The sequence below is a fragment of the Patagioenas fasciata genome, chromosome 4, assembly GCF_037038585.1.
Source record: "Patagioenas fasciata isolate bPatFas1 chromosome 4, bPatFas1.hap1, whole genome shotgun sequence".
In the NCBI taxonomy this organism is placed as follows: domain Eukaryota; kingdom Metazoa; phylum Chordata; class Aves; order Columbiformes; family Columbidae; genus Patagioenas; species Patagioenas fasciata.
This window is the reverse complement of record NC_092523.1, coordinates 71634780-71653683: the sequence shown is the minus strand read 5'-3', so window position 1 is coordinate 71653683 and position 18904 is coordinate 71634780. Positions and strand designations below refer to the sequence as shown.

Below are 18904 nucleotides of genomic sequence, written 5' to 3'. Positions count from 1 at the left end.
TGTTTATTAAGCTTGACTTTAATGCACAATACTCAAGAGAAGGACATTCCTTTCATGAAATCTTTTGCCCCAGTGAACAATCTCAATCCCAAGCCTGATACTCTCTTGCATGGAGAAACTGCTGACTGTGATGGGGTTTGGTTTGGCTCTTGAAGTGCAGGTTTCTGGTTAGTGTGGTTTGTGTTAGCTCTCTTCTAAAACGACAACACAAGGTGGAGACAAAAGGTCTTAATAAACAGAGGTTTTGTTGACTTTTTTCTGAATCTTAAGGCAACCCTGTCTGTTCTTTTCAGATATAGTGATTTGCTCTCCCATTCTGGAAGATCCTGTTACCTTCTTACCCATGCTTAAGAAACGAACAAAGAAACGCCACGTTAGGTGAAGAATGAATGTGATCATATTAGTAAATAATTATTGCATTTTTCCTTGCAAAAACTTACACAAACTGTTGTCTCTGCTTGCAACTGAAACTGGAGGTGAGAAAATATGGGCAATAAATGGGAAATGCAAGAGAAAATGGCATCAGCATCAAGCTGTGTTCCCCTGGGTATGATACTACATAAAGATATTAGAGCACAAATAAAACATGTATAACATCAAGCTGTTTTTCTATGCATTGTTCTAGATCTCCAGTTTAAATTTATATTCACACTGTGAAGTCAAAGAATAATGAAAAGGGGTTTGCTTTAAATTCAGAGGCCGCATAGAAGTGCAGCTGTAGAACAGGGAGTTCCTTTCCCAAATAAGATATGATGCTGAGGATGAGAAAGCAGGGGAGGATACAAAACTACTCTGAAGTCATGGCTGGGACCTCTCTGATAGCTATCAAGAAGGCTGTCATATCAGGAAGATAAATTTTTCCCACAGAGAGGATTTCACAGGAAGCCTTTTGAAAAGAAATGTTCTCATAAGTAAATTGTACAGCTCATATAGATTCAAGGTTAAGAGGTTGGTGCAACCTCTGTCCAAATGTTAGCAGGAAATAAAACTGTAATAACAGCAGCCTTTCACTGACATCAGCTCCTTATTTATAGGCACCCTAAGGAGTCTCTACCCTTCAGTGATGATAGGGACATGGGTTTTATCTTTCTGTAGCTGAAGCTGCAAACGGATTCTATTACAAGCCCCATTTTCAGGCTACACTACAGATTTCACTCCTAAACATGGTTTAAAACAAGAGACTTCATGTTTCTTGAAATTACTAGGAGAATTTCACTATAGGCTTAAAAGTGAAAGGACCACATGTTTTTAAGATACAGATTATTTTAAAAAAATTAGTCTTACATTTAAAAACTCAGCTATATTTGATTGTCTGGGTCACCTTACAAAAAAAGCATGAACAGGCCATGCCAGGAACGAAGACTGATAGTAAAGCAGAACTGAGGAAAGGACAAGAAGTCATCCAGAATTGCCTCTGTACTAATACCCTATCAAACAGGACATGAGAAGGGAGGAAGTCTGGCAAGAAGAGTAAACAGTTAAGCCATTTAAAATGAATTTGCTTTAGAGGTTGTTAGGAAAATATTTTCGTAAACAAGGGAATAAATTGCTTCCAACTGCTTGTTCAGGCATCTGCTTCTGTTGGTTTCCTGATGCATCTTGGCTCATGTGAGGGATGGGAGGAAGGGGCAGCTGCTGGCTGGCCTTTTGAGCTGTGAAGGGCTGAGATTTGTGTTCCCTGAGCAGCAGTGAAAGCCCAACTGTGTCACTCTGCTCTTTTGAGTGGCTCTGGTTGCTTGGCATTTCTATGCCTTGTCAAAGACCACACAGTGTCTTTTCCAAAGTGAGCATTTACAGACTTCAGGTTTTCTTTGTCATGCTCAATAATCAAGCAGAATTACCCTGAAAGGACTCTAAATGGTTTCCGCATGACCTCAGAGTACAAGTGCTCTGGTGAATGCTAGCAGGGTAGCTCTTGTAAGTTAACAACACAAATGAACAAAAATGGAACATCATTATCTATAAATATTAGCAACATGTTAGCTATGTAAAAAGCATAATTTTCAAGCAGGTCGTCTAAAAGATAGAGCACAGTGAGATCCAGTAGCTTCATTTATTTGCTTCTTTAGCTTCAAGATTTCTCACAAACACCACACAACATTTAGGGTTCACTGCAACTTTCCCCCTCACCTATGGGGATGTTTGTACCAGACTTCAGGAAACTGATGACCTGCATATAAACCCTTCCTGAAGTTCAGAAGCCCTGCTGACATCTGCTGAGATTTCACTGCTTCTGCCCTCTATGGTCTTGTAAGTTTGCCTGTGTGATGGGCTGCTTCTCCAGAAAGTCAATGTCAGTGAAATAGGGTAAGACAAAACTCAGCCCAGGTTTAAAACAGGGTTTTCTGAACTGAGTTCATATTCTTTCTGCCTTATTTGCACTTCTATGTAAATATATCTATATATATGCATGTATGATATAAATAAACACACAAAAAAAATCTTGTAAAGGATAGCTATAATATACAAAGATATCCTAGTGAACTTTTTGGTAACTTTTACTTACTATTGCAAACTCTTTGTTGAGAATCATCTGCTCTACCAGTGATGACTCATTGTGGAAGAGATGAGGCTGCATGTGACTCCACATATGGGGAAACCACCAAAACTCATCCACAGATTTCAACAGCAGGTCATCGCCTTCATCTTCCTCTTCAGTTCCTGCAAAATGAAGGAAGAAAAAGAAAGGTAGTAGAAAAGTAACAGCAGAAAATGCTCATAATTGTTTTTTAAAAACACAAGAGAGGTTTATGTAACCCCTAATGTCTTTGACCTGGATGTCTCGCTGTGCTGCAGACAAGTTCTAGCATATTGCAAAAGGAATGAGGTGAATTACTATGGACCATAGTACCAATCTTTTCCTATTCCTGGCATGGTGTTAATGGAATTGTAAGCCCTCGTTTTAAAAGCATCATTATGAGATTCTAACAAGAGTCAATTTTCAAGGACTGACTGTTGTGCGATGTAATGCACTAGGAGTAAGTTCAGGCTCCCTATGTAGGTAGAGATTGGATGGACGTGTATCCACTTGCTTTGGTCCTGCCAGACAGTGTGCATCCAGAACTGGCCAGGGTGGCATCACAGAGCTGTGTACCAGGGGCTTGTCAACCTCACCAATCCTACCTACCTCATAATAATATACTAGCCTCAGTATATTGAAATTTGATAATTTCTGATTCAGTGTGAAATACATTTACAATAGGTTCAAAATATAATCAGGTGGAAAACGTGATGTAATGGCAAAAAGGGGTTCCAGATGTTGTTTCCTGTGTTTCAGTATTCAATTTTTGCCAAGTTCAATCTTGAAGTAAAAAGAATAAAAACAACTGTGTTAGTGAAGAGTACCTGCTTCAGGGAGAAGCAAGTATGTGTGGTTATAATGAAGAAAACCTTCAGCTGAGAAAGGGTACAATGCTGCTTCCACTATTTGCAGAGGTGTCTAGAGTGCTTTTCCAAATCAGAAAGTCACTAACTTCACCTCAAGTTAACCAACAATATTTGGTTTATTAGCAGGCTTCTTTCTTACTCCTTGACCATTTAAATACTCTTATTCAGCTTCAGTCAAAGAAATGAATGACAAAATCAGTCTACTAATGGCAACATAGATTTTTTTTCTTTTACCAGTCTTTCAAAGTTTTGTAAAACTCACTAGAAGAAACTACTCCATGGATGTCACTGTTAATGTTTGTGGTATGAGGCAGAAATGTACAGAGACTGCTGTTCAGTGCATGCACTTCAGCTCTTTATTTTTGTTTTTCACTTCTGCAATGTTTTTTTGAAGGAGAGCATTACTTTGAAACTTTCTCCTGGTGTCATTGAATCACTTTTCCTCCCTCTTTGTAGCACTCTGTGAGTTCTAAGAAAGCACAAAGTTACTCCTGCAGAGAGGAGCGCTGCTGGAAAAAGAAAACAACCTTGTTTTCTAGGTAGTTCCTTATTGAAAAGAAAGAACTGATGGCTGCTCTTCCTGTGAACGTCTGCTCCTTTGTGCAAAACTTGTGTACAGTGTGTTTGTTGAGTGATCGTTATCTTGTTTTAGGGTGTACGTGTTTCACTTGTAGTAACCCGGGCATGTACAAGGGAAATGTGATTGTGGAGGAAAAAGTCTAACACAGGCTTTCAAAATCAGAGAGAAGAGAAAGGGTTAAGAAAGGGATAGGAGTCTGTGAGGACACTGAAGATCTCTTTGGTAACCCAAAGGCAGAAAACCAAAGGTAGGGATGAAGAGAACAAAATGGATATTTGAAATACATCAAGAACTGCAATCATATGACATAAGATTTAGGTCAAAGTATAATTTAGTGCCTTATTAATATTTGAAGTAGAGTACGATTCTTCTAATAATTTCATTATTAAACCCCATATTTTAATTTTTTTTCCTACTAATTTCTTTGTACGTTCACATGCAATTAATCAAATGTTGCACTTTTTTTTTGTTGTTGTTTTTGTTTTACGGCAAAAAGGATCAAACAAGATAAAGCTAACACTTTCCAGTTTAAACAAAAACAACCTCACCCTGTAATGGCAGAGCTGGAACAGAAAAGTTTGAACATGTGGTGGTGGTGTTTCTTGGAAGATAATTTTCTTTACAAGCATTTAAAATGCGTGTTGTCTGATTTTATAAATCCTTAAGTAGAGTTATTAAAAAAAAAATCTCATACAAGGTTATAATAAAACATTTGGTGAGGTTTTATTTTTTGAATATTTTCGCAAATACCTTTTTGAGAGTATTGGAGGCAAAACTAAGGATTTTGAAGATTTAATTTTTTATACAATCAACTTTCTCTATGCAACTTTCTATCTATATTTTCATGTAAAATCTGAAAAATACAGTAGGCCCACAATCAGGGAGGTGAACATGTATCTGTTTTGAGATGATGTATGTACTTTACACAGGCAATAATTCAAAGTTTGTGCATAATAAATAATCCCACATTTTTAATTTATAGGTATCGTTTGAGCTCAAAACTGAAACTAAGTTTGAAGTTGCTATCAATAATCTTCTAAATCTTAAATGCAAATCCTTATAACAAATTAATTCGTATTGCCACAGCATGAACAAGTAGAAGATGTTTGCTAAAACTAAGTAACTAATAGGGTCTACTCAGTTTTTTCTAACAGCCTTAAGTCTACAGTGCAGAGTTTACCCATGCCACGGAAGGGAATGGTGGTGGTGAGACGACAAGCAGTAAGGCTGATGTGTCAGCTATTGTACTTGTGCACAGGCACACCAACTAGAATTGGTGTTTGTGGTACAGATGTCAGGAACAACTTTTCATGAAAATGTCTAACTGTTTAATCTGCCAACACATTTCCGTGCTCATCTCCCTTCTGTAGTTTTAAAATGATCCAAGTCTTGGAGAGGAGAGCAAAATTGCACGTTAAGGAAGTCAATAAGACATACCAGTTGCAGTGCACTAATAAAACATGTTGAATATCTGCTACTAAAAGCCTCTCTGGGTAAATAAGCCACATTTACAGTAATTAAAGAATACATTTCCATGGTGCATTTACAAGGAGTCAATAAAGTGTATATTGCATGGTGAATACTTTGAAATCTTTCCGCTAAGCTGATATGACAAAACACCACCACCAACCTATAAATGAAGTGCTCACTTAAGAACTCAGATACATCACTGAGGACAGACAGCAGCAGGTCCCTTAATGGAGACAATGACATGCTTCAACTCCTTAAGTAGATTTGTGCTATTTTTGTAAGCTTTAGAGCCTTAGAAGGACAGGTACACATACACTTTCTCCTATTTTCTCTCTCTACACCAGTAGCAAATCTGAAATTGGTCAGAATTATATCAACTGAACAAGAAAACCTGTGGACTGGTTGGAGATGGCTTCACAAGGAATGAGTAACAGCACATGGAACTGTTGGGATTAACAACAAAATATATTGGCAGGTCAGGGCTTTAATTTTATAGAAAGGCTGCATGTTTTGTGCCAGCCACTTTTCCAGTATGTAATAGTACTTATAATAAATTATCCCTTTCTCCATTTCCTCTCCTTCTTGAATTACCTTTCTGTGCAGTGGACACTGTAATGACTGATACCAGCTTTACTCTGCAGGTGTCCACAACCAAGCAGCATCCTGCTTTAGAGCAGCTCAGAGCCTCGGGCTATTTTTGTTTATTTTGCTATGTTACGTGTGTGTCCAATTAATCTTCAGAAGGAATAACTATACAGTCAGGTCAAGATGAAGTGAGCAGAATACTGAAGGTCTGTCTCTGACGTTGCTCTCTAATCACAGGTCTGCCACTGGCTTGTTATATGACTCCAGGCAAGTAATTCCATCTCTCTTACCTCTCATTTTTCTCAGGCTCTCCATCCTATATCTTTAGTCTGTAAGGTTTCCTGGGCAGCAGTTACTTAGCATTATGTGCTTGAGCAAGGGGAAAACAGCCTGGACTTCAAAAGTGACAGTGATACAAATACATAATTTTGATTTCCTTCTCTGGACTCATCCCTCAAATGCTTCCGCATCTCCCCCTCTCTCAGGGACCTCTGTGCTCTCCTAACGGGTGGTGACAGAGATGTAAGAGGTGGGTAAACTCATCTGTTTGGTGTTCAAACACTGACAATGAAGAGAGTACTGCTATGCCCTCACTGAGAGAGGTGACTTTTGTTGATCTGCCTTCCCCCACAGCTGCCTTGTGGCCCATTACAGCTGGCACTGCATTATGCTTAGATTTTAAACTTATCCTCGCATCTTTTTGCTGTTGTAATGCTGCCTTCTCTGCTCCAAATAAGCTTCTGTGCTTTCCTAGGCTCGCTCACTACGTGTCGCTAAATGTGGCTGAATGGATTGGCAGTTGAGGATTTTGGAACTGGTCTTCAAAGGTGAGGAGAGTATGGGATTTGGAAAGGAGAAGGACAGGAGGTGTCCCTGTTGAAGTGAGCTGCCAAATATATATTGGTTTTTTTTGCCTTAGCAGTACTGGGGAGCAACATGGCTCAGTGGCACCAGAGGGGAAACCTGAGTTGGGGTGCAGCAAAGTGTTCATGAGAAGGCAAAGGAGAAGGGGGAAAAACAAAGAAACAGATATACCAATGGCATTGTGCTGTGGTGAAATGGAGTAAAAGACAGAAAGGAGTCTTAGAAAGCAGGATATGCAAGAGCATGTAACTTTCCACAATAAAATAGTGCAAGTGAACTGCAACTTGTTACTGCATAGAGTATGAAAGGAGCAGGGTTTCTTCACAAATCTCTTTTCATCTTGTTTTGCTTTTATCATCCCCCCTGATTTGCAGACCACTGAGATAGATTACCTTTTAGTCATAAAAAAAATCTCGTGCATCCCGTACAAACACTTATGGCTCTTCAGAGGTTATGAGACATGATTTTTTCAGCCTCAAATATTTCATCATACTAATCACACTGGAAAAACCTTAGTATGTTTTCTGTGCTGTCCTGTCTTTTGCAGAACTATGGAGATCTTATTAGCTACTTTGTCTCCTCTATAGCCCTAAGATTCACTACCATGTGTCTTTCAGAAAAGCACAAAGGGCATCTACATGTTCCTAAGAAGCTCATCTGCAGCCTACTTTGCCCCTTTGGACAGTGAATTAAATTCTGGATATTATTAAAATGGTAGAGCATGTATTTCCTACTATTCTACTCAGTCAATGAGTTGTTTAAAAAGGGCATGTTTAATGTTACATTTAAAATCCTGTCACCTATTTAGCTGTAGCTACCTGAGAGCATGAAGTTCCTTCTTACCTGTGTGGTAAAATTTTCCTGAAAATCCAAGGTTGAAGGTAAAATTTGCAACCTGAGTGCGCAGTAAATTTTGAGTCTCTAGTAAAGCCTGAAATAAATAAGAAATTAACATGGATTTAGAAAAATTGATATTAATTTTTGGAATGCCTCATTTTAAAAATTGTATCCAACTGAGGTGATACAAAAAAAGATACTGTGAAATGTTTCACGGTTTATTCTGGGCTTTTTTTTTTTTTTAAGTCCTATTACAATGAGCTTAATTTATTCCATCAATTTGATGGTCTAGCAATGCTAGTAATAGCACCTAAGTACCAAAGTATGTGATGATTTTGTAACTTGGACCAAGATACTATATGTTATTTTCAGTGATCTGTAACAGGACTTGAATCCAGCCATTCAGAGGCAGCAATATACTACATCACTAAGCCACCCATGTTTTGGATTTTTCATGAAGCTTGATAAAATGTGCTTAACACCCAAAGTAAAATTAGGACTACTACTTGCCATCCAGATGTGGAGGTGTTGGGATGTACTTACCTGAATACCAAATTCAGCCTGAAGTTTAAATGAGCAAACCTCCAGTTTTGACCTATGGCGGAAGTACTGTCCACTTTTCTTATGTCAGAAATTAAATCTGTTTATTTTTATTCTCTCCTCCAAGCAAAAGATAAGACCAGTCTAAATGAAATGGAGGAAAATGGTATTGCTTATAGAAGAAGTAGGTATAATCTTCGTCACCTATTCAGTCTTTCATGGGCGTATTTCCAACCATGAGAGAAAGAGAAAAGATAGTGTCTCAGACTGCATGAGCTATCTACATTTAAGGTTGTTGATTCTGCACTGCTTCTAAAGATAGTCCTCACTGTGCAGATATCTGTCCACTTTGAATCACCAACCCATATAATCTGGACGTGCTACATACGTAAGATGGATGGTGCATTTATCTCACTATTGGTCTTGCCAATGTTGAATGGGTTATATGCTCTATTTTAATCAATTTTCTGTATCTCCATTATGTGACTCTTGAGAACTTTTCCTATTATCTATTAATAACATTTCTATTGATTGAATGTTCATGTTCTTGCACACTTCAAAGACAAACGAACACGAAGGTTTATGCACAGTCTGAGTCCAGCTAATGTTTCCTTTCATTTGAAAGGATTACATTTTGTATGGTCATTAGTAATTTCACTTATCATTTCAGAAAACTAGTTTTATCTTTTTGCTCAGACCAATGGTCTAATTTCAAAAAAACAACAAAAACCTCTACTTGTTGACCATAAACCAAAAGTGTAGTAGTCAGTCTATAGCATATTTTGAGCCCAGGATTTAAGATGCTGAGATATGGACTGATGGCCGGTGTAATCCTAGTCCAGAGTGAAGCCAAACTAGGCAGGTAGGGTTTCAGTGGTGTCATGATTTGTCATATGTCCTTTGCACTGCAATGGGTTGGGAGGTGCTGTCAGCTAGTCAGCCTTTGCTGTAGGCCATTAACTTCTTAAAGTTACTGATTACATGCTAATTATGATATACATTTGGGCACCGTGCATGTTGGAGCTCAAGTCCCTTCTGAAGCATCATTTGCTAACAGCCATTTTCTAAAGAGGCATCATCTGGGTACCAGGCAGTTTGGAAGCATGATATAAAAGGTTGTCAGTGTGTATCTGTCTTCATTTTTTCAATAGAAACATTTATTGTGTGTTAAGGAAGATATAAAACAAAGATAGTGGTTATCAGCTCAAACAGTCACCAAGCAAATTCCTTTCCATGCTGAAGGAAAGCAATGAAGTAATCTAATGGCAGTAAATCTTGTACATTAGCATTGAATATCCACATAGCAGTATGGTTTCCAGCCTATCTTGCCAGACATTTAATGTTGATTATTTCAATCCTGTGACAGTTTCACATGTGAGACTATATTTACATAATATATAACAACTAAATGTTCACTAAAATGTAAAACCTTAGAGATCTGTTAGCTAAGACATTGAAGAAAATCCCCAGCTGGTAAAAGCTGGCACTAAATTGACACCATAAAAGTCGCAAGCATAGAATCTGAGTCATTATATTTTAGAACATAATTCTCCCAGCTATGTAGAGCATTTTATATATGTTGAGAAAGACTGATGGGCTGAGCAAAATCAATTCAATTTTCCTTTGAGGAAAGAACACCTCAAAGAATTATTATCACTTAACATATAGTTTAAGAAGGTACATGCAACAATCACTGTTATATCACTTTGTTTTTTCTCTCCAATTTCCCTAACACTCATGTCTCAATAAGATGACAGAACTGCAGGGTAGGCAGAAACCTTTCAGACCAGTGAGGTCTCATTAAAAACACAGAGCAAGGATGAAGATGTAAATCCTGTAACCTGCAGCGTGTCAAGCATTTTTCTCTGTCTAAAGGGCAAATCTGCCACTCAAACTGAATTTTTCTTGGTACTAAAGACTTTTTATTGTAATTGCCATATATGCGTAATAACTTAAATAATATGCAGCTAGACTTCATCTTCATGACCTCACCTAATTTAATAACAAGAAGATATTATCAGCTAAGTCAGTCCAAACATATTTTGTTACTACGTCCCTGTTTGTAAAGGGGGGTGACATCTTCCACATTCTTAATATAAAACCCAATTTTTATTTAGGTGATTAGGGTTTGCCTTCCCTATTTTTAATAAATAGATAGTAACCCAAAATTGCTAATGGCTCATAATGCCTTCATCAGTAATTTTGTACATTAAACAATGAGAACTTTTGTCTCCTGTAGGTACAGACATTAACAGCACACAGCAGAAAGAAGTGCTGTGGCAGGAAAAAAGAAGACAGACAGAAGGTATTCATTTTATTCTGAAGGGTTTTGAAGGATGAGGAAGGGCTATAAGATTTTAGCAGCTGGAAATCACACCTAATGCCAGGTGCGAACACAGCTATTCACACTCTGCCTTGGTCCTGCCATCCTTCCCTTCCCTTCCCTTCCCTTCCCTTCCCTTCCCTTCCCTTCCCTTCCCTTCCCTTCCCTTCCCTTCCCTTCCCTTCCCTTCCCTTCCCTTCCCTTCCCTTCCCTTCCCTTCCCTTCCCTTCCCTTCCCTTCCCTTCCCTTCCCTTCCCTTCCCTTCCCTTCCCTTCCCTTCCCTTCCCTTCCCTTCCCTTCCCTTCCCTTCCCTTCCCTTCCCTTCCCTTCCCTTCCCTTCCCTTCCCTTCCCTTCCCTTCCCTTCCCTTCCCTTCCCTTCCCTTCCCTTCCCTTCCCTTCCCTTCCCTTCCCTTCCCTTCCCTTCCCTTCGTCCCGCTCTCATCCCCATCCTCTTTGCTGACCTTGGGACTTCGCTGCCTTCACTGAGGCAGAAAGTTTGAACTTTGGCTGGCAGGCACTGCCCACAACTTCAGAAGAAGCGGAATTTATATATAGGAATGCAGATCACAAAAAAGCATGACAAATCTTACATTGTAGAGATTTTTCCCCTCAATGTTTCAACTGACCACAGTATTTAAGTTCTATCTGCCCATGTGTCTTTTTTTTTTTTTGTGTCTGAGTCTTAAAAGAGCTGTAAGTGAAGGAAAGCTGTTTGCATGTGAAAATACAATTAGTATTCCCCATTGAACTCACAGGGGTGTGTTAAACCAACAGCTGGAACCCACTGTTGTTATATTTTCGGACAGTTAAGTAGATCATGCTAAGTAGTTATTGTTCTCCAAGGAAAGAACCACTGAGCATGCCTGCACATGGCAAACAGGCGTGTCTCAGTGCCAGGCCAAGTAAATTGAATTTTTTTAAGGTAATCTAAACTGTCCTTTCAAATACAAAGACCTTAATTGCCTGAAATCTCCCAGAACTCTTTCTTTTTTTTTTTTTTTTAAATTAATTGATTCTTTGTTTTGTCAATGAGGCTTCTCTCTGTGACATTCACAAGATATGGTTTCTTCTTTATATTGCATTTACATTCAGCAGTATTTTGCATTAATCCATATAATTACCTTTTGTAGATTTGAAGTTGCTGTGTCTTTATTCTTCATAATTGGTGCATCTATTAAGCAGAAGTGATATTTTCCTGCTATGTCCTTGTTAATTATAACTCTATCCTTCATTTACATAATAAACTTTTTGGGGCAATTTCTGCAGTAACATTTCATGCCTAATAGGAAGCAATTTACTTTCCTTATTAAGTACATTAAAACTTCATGCCCCAGACATCATTGACTGTAAACATTTGATTCTGCTCAAATTTAATGCACCAAGGCATTTTGCTCTGCCATATTAGGTTTATTTATGTGCTATGTTCTGGATTGTTAGCTGCTAATGAGACTTCAGCTCTTATTGCTCTAAGGCCTGAACACTAACCTCATTTTAATGAGTTCATTATTTGCTGCCTTCTGAATGGAAGACAACAAATTTTCCTTTTAATTAAAGGTCAAAACACCTCTGGCTAAGGAAAGTGAAGAGGTTGTCAAATCCTTAGAGAAGGTAAAATAATAACTTTTTCTGATTTTGATGCCAAGCAGGGGCAGGGAAGGCTGAGGTAGAAGGTGCTTCTGTGGGGACCAAAACTCCAAATCTAAGATAAGTGATAACAATGCTAAAACTTGTTACTAGGGTTCCCAAGACACTGTAAAAAAAAAAAATAATAAATAAATAAAGGCAACCCGAAAGTCAGCCAAAGTAATTAAAGAGGCTTTACTCCTAACCCAAAGGTCTGTGTGGATCAATACTACTGCTAAAGCAAGAGCCCTTCTTTGCATGTACAATGACTTGTAGGGTGCAGAGGACAGATGCCAGATTAATTGAACCAACAAAAACTAATCCCATATTTCTTATCAGGGAAAGTGAGGCAAATGTGATCAATATTGAGAGCTGTTTGTAGTGAGACAGAGGTATATGCAACCATGTGTTTGTGTGTGTGTGCATATGTAAACAGGATTGGTGATCCCTTTCTCTGAAAATACAGAGTGGAGACTTTAATCCTTTTTTTGGTTTGACTAATTAGAAGAATTAATATGTAGATCCTTGTCCTTTGTCTAACATTTTATACTTGGTCACCATCTTAAAGGTAGATTAACAAGCACCATTTCATGTGCCTCTCATTCAAGAAGCTGCTCACAATGCATGTAATAGTGTTAGAGATGGGAAGTGTATTTGCTAAAGAAGAGGCCAGCGTCTGTGAGAAGCTGGTGAAAACTTAAAATCTGATTTTGGTGGTGATTCCTAGCAGTTTGTGAAATATAGACATTGTCATTATCAATTTAAAAGAATGAATCCTGTCTGCAATTACTAACCCAAAGATGCGTAAATCCTATCAGTTTTAGGTCAGTCTGACAAAGATAAAGGTGACTTGCAAAACGCCTGATCAGAGAGGCTGACCTTGCAGCTTTAGACATTTTGAAGCCTGCTTGATTAGTTGAGTCTTGCTTTAACAGATATCTTGAGGCTGTTGGATAAAGTGTCCTTTAGCTGAACACTGCTCAATATACGCTGAAAGGATTATGTAATGCAATATGCAAATATGCAACCAATCGGCTCTTCATGACTACCCTGAGTGTGATAAGATTTTGTATATAATGGCTATTACTTTTATTTCTGGTATACTGGCTTTATTCCAGCATCCAGCCTTGCGCAACTCTGTAATAAATGATATCTCTTCTCTGTGTGCTAAATTTGGCTAATTTATATGCACACCGAGTAAAGAACCCTGGTTTTGGGACAATATAGACATTGTGTAGCATGAATACTTAAATTACCAAACTGTCCTTATAACAGCTCTAAAAGTTATTTCTGTAAAACTGAGCCAAAATTTGTGACTATTCCAGGTGTTTCAGGGACCTTCCCAGAAGCTGCTGAATGTGTTTGAGAGTATCACGAGAAGCCTAGGATGGACCCAAGATTTGCAGGACTCAACATTACCCCAATGTGGAGTGGGAAGCCAAACATTTTGTTTGGGCTTCTGGGCATACATATGGCCTTCCAGAAGCAATATTGTGAATGTCAATTTTGGGAACCAGCAAAACCCCAAGATTTTGGAGGTTTCTGTGTCTGTGGCAGAGATCTCTGTCATCAGGGTGCCCAGGGTCCTCTGCTTATGGGATGCTCCACTAGGTAGAGATGCCCAATATGACCCCAAGTTACTATGTAGCCTGTCCATGAGGACTATGCAATGTGGAAGACAGAGGAGAAAGGATATAGTTCTTCACAAAGTTTGGAATTACATCAAGTGAAGGAGGGGAGGTCAGATATTTCTGCTTTTCAGTGTATCTATAATGTGCTGTCATCATGAATTATTTTATTTCCGCAGACTCGTTCTAGGAAGTGCTTCTGACATGGGAGGATGTGCCAACATCTGGAATCCCAGGGCTACATGGTCAAGGTTACGTGGCCCCATCACTATCTGAGGGATATAACTGAGATTCTTGTCAAAAATGGACTAACTTGCCATTACTCAGTCATCATTCATGCATCCTAGTGCTGTGTAGGGATTCACTGCTGCAGATTTTTCTTTTTTTCTTTTTATTTATGTGTGTGTGGACATAAATGCTCACTATATACACTTCGCTATTTATTTATCTATACCATATGTATAAAATATGTGCAAATATATACATGTAGATATTCTTTATAGTAATTCTTCCTATAGATGATGTTTATATACACTGCTTAGTAAGCTGGTCTTTGGCACAAGTTGCCCAGAGAGGCGGGGAGAGCTCTGTCACATCAGATGCAAGAAACAGACGTGAACAAGATCCTGCATGACCTGATCTAACTTTGAAGTCACCTGTCCTTTGAGCAGGGGTGTACAGTATATCACCTCCGGAAACCCCTTCCAACCCAAATTATTTTAATATTTGATTAAGATTTTCCCTGTATTTTTCACTTCAAGGCAGTTTTCTCAGGCTTCTACGGTACATACTTGTTATTAATGTCAAGAATTCTTTTAATGCATTTATTCATTTTTGTTCCCAACACCTGTCCTTAATGCTTTTGAAACTATATAACTCTGGGGTTCATTCCAAGCTGTTCTGTGCAGCAATTTGCTGGTGGTCTGTGGAAAATTGGAAGACTACAAAGTAGTAGTTTTGCTTTTGGTTTCCAGCTGAAAATTTGTAGAGAAAAAAAAAAGCAAAGACTAGTTTCAGCAATGTTTTGATTTCTTCTTGCTGCTCTTGTTCACTTCCTGAAATCTACACTAAGAAAAAAATCTGACAGTGACTGATGTAATCTTGGCAACCTTCACAGCCAGAGCAATCTTCATAGGACTACCATGAAATAGTAATAATCACAGTAACTATCATAAGAGTGGTGTGAAATAGCTAGTCACTGTTTCCCTAACAGGAAAAACTGAATATTTAAAAGAAAATTACGTCTAGCCTGACGTTACTGACACGGTGACTGCAAGACCTGGACTTCAAGTTCCTTCATTTCATCTTTGGTTTGGAGCACAACTTCAGGCCACAAGGGGGGCAATTAAATCAGCTGTATCTGCACTTCTTAAAACTCCATGATGAATTTATAAACCCAGTGAAGCTGAGTCATCGATTTCTGTGTGGTGAGGATTTCAGCCTGCTTCACATGCTTATAATAGAATTTCAATAGAAAATTCTTTAATACTATAGCACAGAGATTATAAAGAATTCATGTTATTGACTTATTGGCTAGATTTTGAAAGGAGTTTAGGGGTAAAAGTTAGTCAAATCCTTAATGGGATTTTAAAATCTCTCATGCTGTTTACCCTATGCCAAAACTGATTTGAGTAGCTGTTAACCAGGCAGTGGATCAATGGGCAACTGTCAACCCTCATGGCCTCACATTCCTTCTTAAGACTTTTTTTTCACACAATACATTATACAAATGGTGTATTTCCAAGTATTGGCTGCAGACCACTCACCACACCGAGCAAGGTGAGCAACACTTTGCCCATTGCTCTGCCTTACTGATTTTACTACTACTTCTTTTTTGTATTTATTTCTGTGAAGTACTATGCTAATGTATAGTGCTATATAAATAATGAATAGGAAGGTCTCTGATGGTGCTGAACACAGCTAGCCTTGTCTGCAGATCTATTTTTTATTATAGAGCTATTACTTGAGTCTGTTCAGCATTTCCCTTGAGTAGCCATCTTAATGTGAGGTCTGAGAGGATATGTGGGTTTATTTGAAGCAAGAAAACAGTCTTGTTGTGCGCTCATATGTAATATATTTATTACATAAGGAAGAATTTATTTTTTCTTTGTGAGTGGAATACTCAGTTTATCAGATCTAATTCTGCTGCTATTTTGTAGCTCCTTCCTAACATCAAAAAACTGTCAGAAGCCTAATTGCATTTAATTCAGCAGAGGAATGCATCTGTTCCAGTAAAGGTTTAGCTGTGTTCAGCTGAATAAGATGAATGGCGTGATATTGCACCAAATTTACTAGGTACTCATGGCTAACTGGCTAATAACATCACTTGAGAATTCAGGAAGTTGTTTTTGGTAAAGTGTATAGGAGTGATGGTGCTATGGCAGTGACACAGATACGTCAGCACTGAAAGAGCACTGTGGGTGTGCATGCAGGCAAATAACTAACCATGGCAATTGTTCAGTCTCTGTTCTTGAAAAATTAATTCATAGGCAGCCATCTTGTACTTGTTAGAAGATCTTGCAACAAAATGCTCAAGTGAAGAGCAAGGGGACAGTTTAGCATGGCACTAAAAATAATGAGCTTCAGTAAAAGGCAGGGTTTATTTTAACCAGGACCACACAGGTGAGTCCATGCAATTCCTACCAATTCTCCATCAGTAGCTGGCTGGGGAAGACCAAAGGCACTAGGCACGGCAGTAAGTAGCCAAGGGACCTGCTGGTGGTACCGGAGGAGCAGGGCATGGCTGCAGCAGTTAAATGCTGGCAGTGATTGCTGCTCTGGGTCAGCATTATCTGCAGAAAAGATTTACAGCCTATTTGGGAAATCACTGAGGGTCTTTAATCTAAATCACTACTGATTCTGAAGGACTTTTTAGGAATACTAGCCAAACCTACTGCCAAATCCTGGAAGACAACAACCAGCACATGCCCAAGCCAAGAAGGGGTGACTGGTCCCTGTGGCCATGGGGAGGGGAGAGCTTCCTGACACTAGCCCTGCTGCTAACCAAAGTCTCTCCCCATGGGTCACATGCAGCAGGGACAGGAGCCTCTGCTGCTTTGAGCAATGTAGTGTAGGCTTAGAGCTTCTTTCTTATCAGTTCTCATTTTTGAAAAGATTAAGCATTTTCAGCAAATCTGTTGAAGAAAGGCTATTCAGGCTTGGGAATCAGGAGAAGGTAATCTGCCAGCTGTAAATGAGGCATTTTTGGTCAAGTTTTTAAAACAAGCAGTATGATCAGGAATGTGGTCTAGTCTAAACAGATCTCCCACCTTCTCTCAGGCCACCTGCCCACTTAATGGAAAACTGTGGTATTGTGTTCTCTCAATGAGATTATAAACCAAGTATGGTGTCCTTGCAAGGGCATGGCCCCCTTCTTCCTCATTTGTAGTGTGACAGCAATATCAACATTAGCAATGTTGCAACTAATTGTTTATCATTTGAACCAGAATTCAATGGCTGTAATAATAGCTCAGCTTTCTGGGAAGGAAATGAAGAATCTATGTATTGTCCAACAACCTTTCCTCCTCCTGTTGTTGCAGACCATGTTGGAAGTTATGTTGAAATGTGAGATTTCCCCACTATGTCTCTCTTTTAATTTGTTTAGCTTCAATGGTTTTGATGCCTCCAAGCAAAGTCAATAATGGCAGTCCCTCGTTCAGAGCTGCTGGTCTAAAAATCAGGTTGAGTCTGCAGCTTTCTCTGCTGGTTCCTTCTCCCCTTGAACACAGGGGTCTATTTGTCTTGTGCCTGGATCTTCCTCTGAACTGGGGTCCTATGCTATCCCACCTCAGCCTTTGAGTTCATGGCGGATATTATTGGTAGGGTGCTGCCCCATTGCTGAACTGGTTTCTCTTGCCCATAGCCTGCACCCAGTGCAGGCTTGGAATGATAGTTTGGGGAAGGAGCTTGTCTGTGCTTCCCCCAGCGTGGATGTGGCCAGCCCTGCTGTGAGGTGAAAGCGCCTTTACCCTGCCAAATGAATGTCTTCACCCTCCATGGAGATGAAGGCTGTTTCTCTTTCTAGTCTGATAATTTTGCTGGCTTCTGCCTGGAGAGCACAGAGTACAGCATTGTGCTGTTTTCTGCTGTTTCTTACTCCTTTCAGAGGCTGTGTGGTCTCTAGAGAGCAAAAAGCCCCAGCTCCCTGTGGCTGCAGGTCTGCTTGCCCAATACAACAACTGCACAGAGGAAAGAAGAGATGAATCTTACATCTTGCTCTGTATCTATGTCTGCACGAGGCAGGGGGAGTTCATCCTTCTTTAATTCTCATGGAGTGCTAGCATGAGAGAGGCCAGAAAGACGTAGGGAGAACCATCATCTAGTTCTGATTAATCACAAAAAAATTAATATAAGTATTGAACAGGAAACCATCTCAAGGCTTTAAAGGGGCAACATCAAGATCAAAATAGTATGTTAATAAAAAATTAATGTACACCAAACCTGACCATGTTGCAGCATATTGCAGCAAACTCTGTTGGTGTCAGTCATTGTGCTGTATGCCACTAACAGTAAAACACAGACTGGTATTTACAATTCCTCTCAAGTAATGTTTAGGCTGTGCTAAAAAATATCAAATTCTCCCCTTCTTTGGCACAATACAAATATAGTAAAGGACAAGTAATGTTAACAACTGCATTTTTTTCTGGTTGCATATACTATCTTTCTTTGTTTTTTTGGTTGTCCACAATTGCTTCTTTAAGAAAAAAACCAATACCCCCAGCCTGTTATAGTTGGGCACTCTGTTGTTATGAATTTTTTAAGAAGTGGACTAATGGAGGCTGCCTTACTTACATTCTTTAGTTTATGGATCTGGATATACTAAGGTTTAATCAGAACAGTTTTCTGCTCCTTTACTGCCCTTGGAAATCATTTATTTGGGTAATCTTGACATAAAAATAAAAATACCTTAAAATGTTAATAATGGACATTTATCCATTTATCTCAAAATTCCGAACTCCCACCAGCAATCTCAAATTTCTACTTGAGATTTACTGCATATTAACTGATGTATATGCTTTGTGGTGGAATTAAGGCCGTTTGTTTGTTTTCCAAACACACATTCAATC

General features: G+C 39.0%; 1 protein-coding gene across 2 annotated transcripts in view; it reads right to left on the bottom strand.

The window, feature by feature from the left end:
* The window catches only part of NDST4 (N-deacetylase and N-sulfotransferase 4), a 109821-nt gene that overhangs the window by 55949 nt on the left and 34968 nt on the right, over positions 1-18904 (bottom strand). For both annotated transcript variants that reach the window (XM_065837321.2, XM_065837320.2), the window contains exons 3-4: positions 7730-7817; positions 2507-2661 (exon numbers count right to left, since the gene is read on the bottom strand). In XM_065837321.2, coding sequence (XP_065693393.2) covers positions 2507-2661; positions 7730-7817 — 243 coding nt within the window. The remainder of the gene's footprint in view (positions 1-2506; positions 2662-7729; positions 7818-18904) is intronic.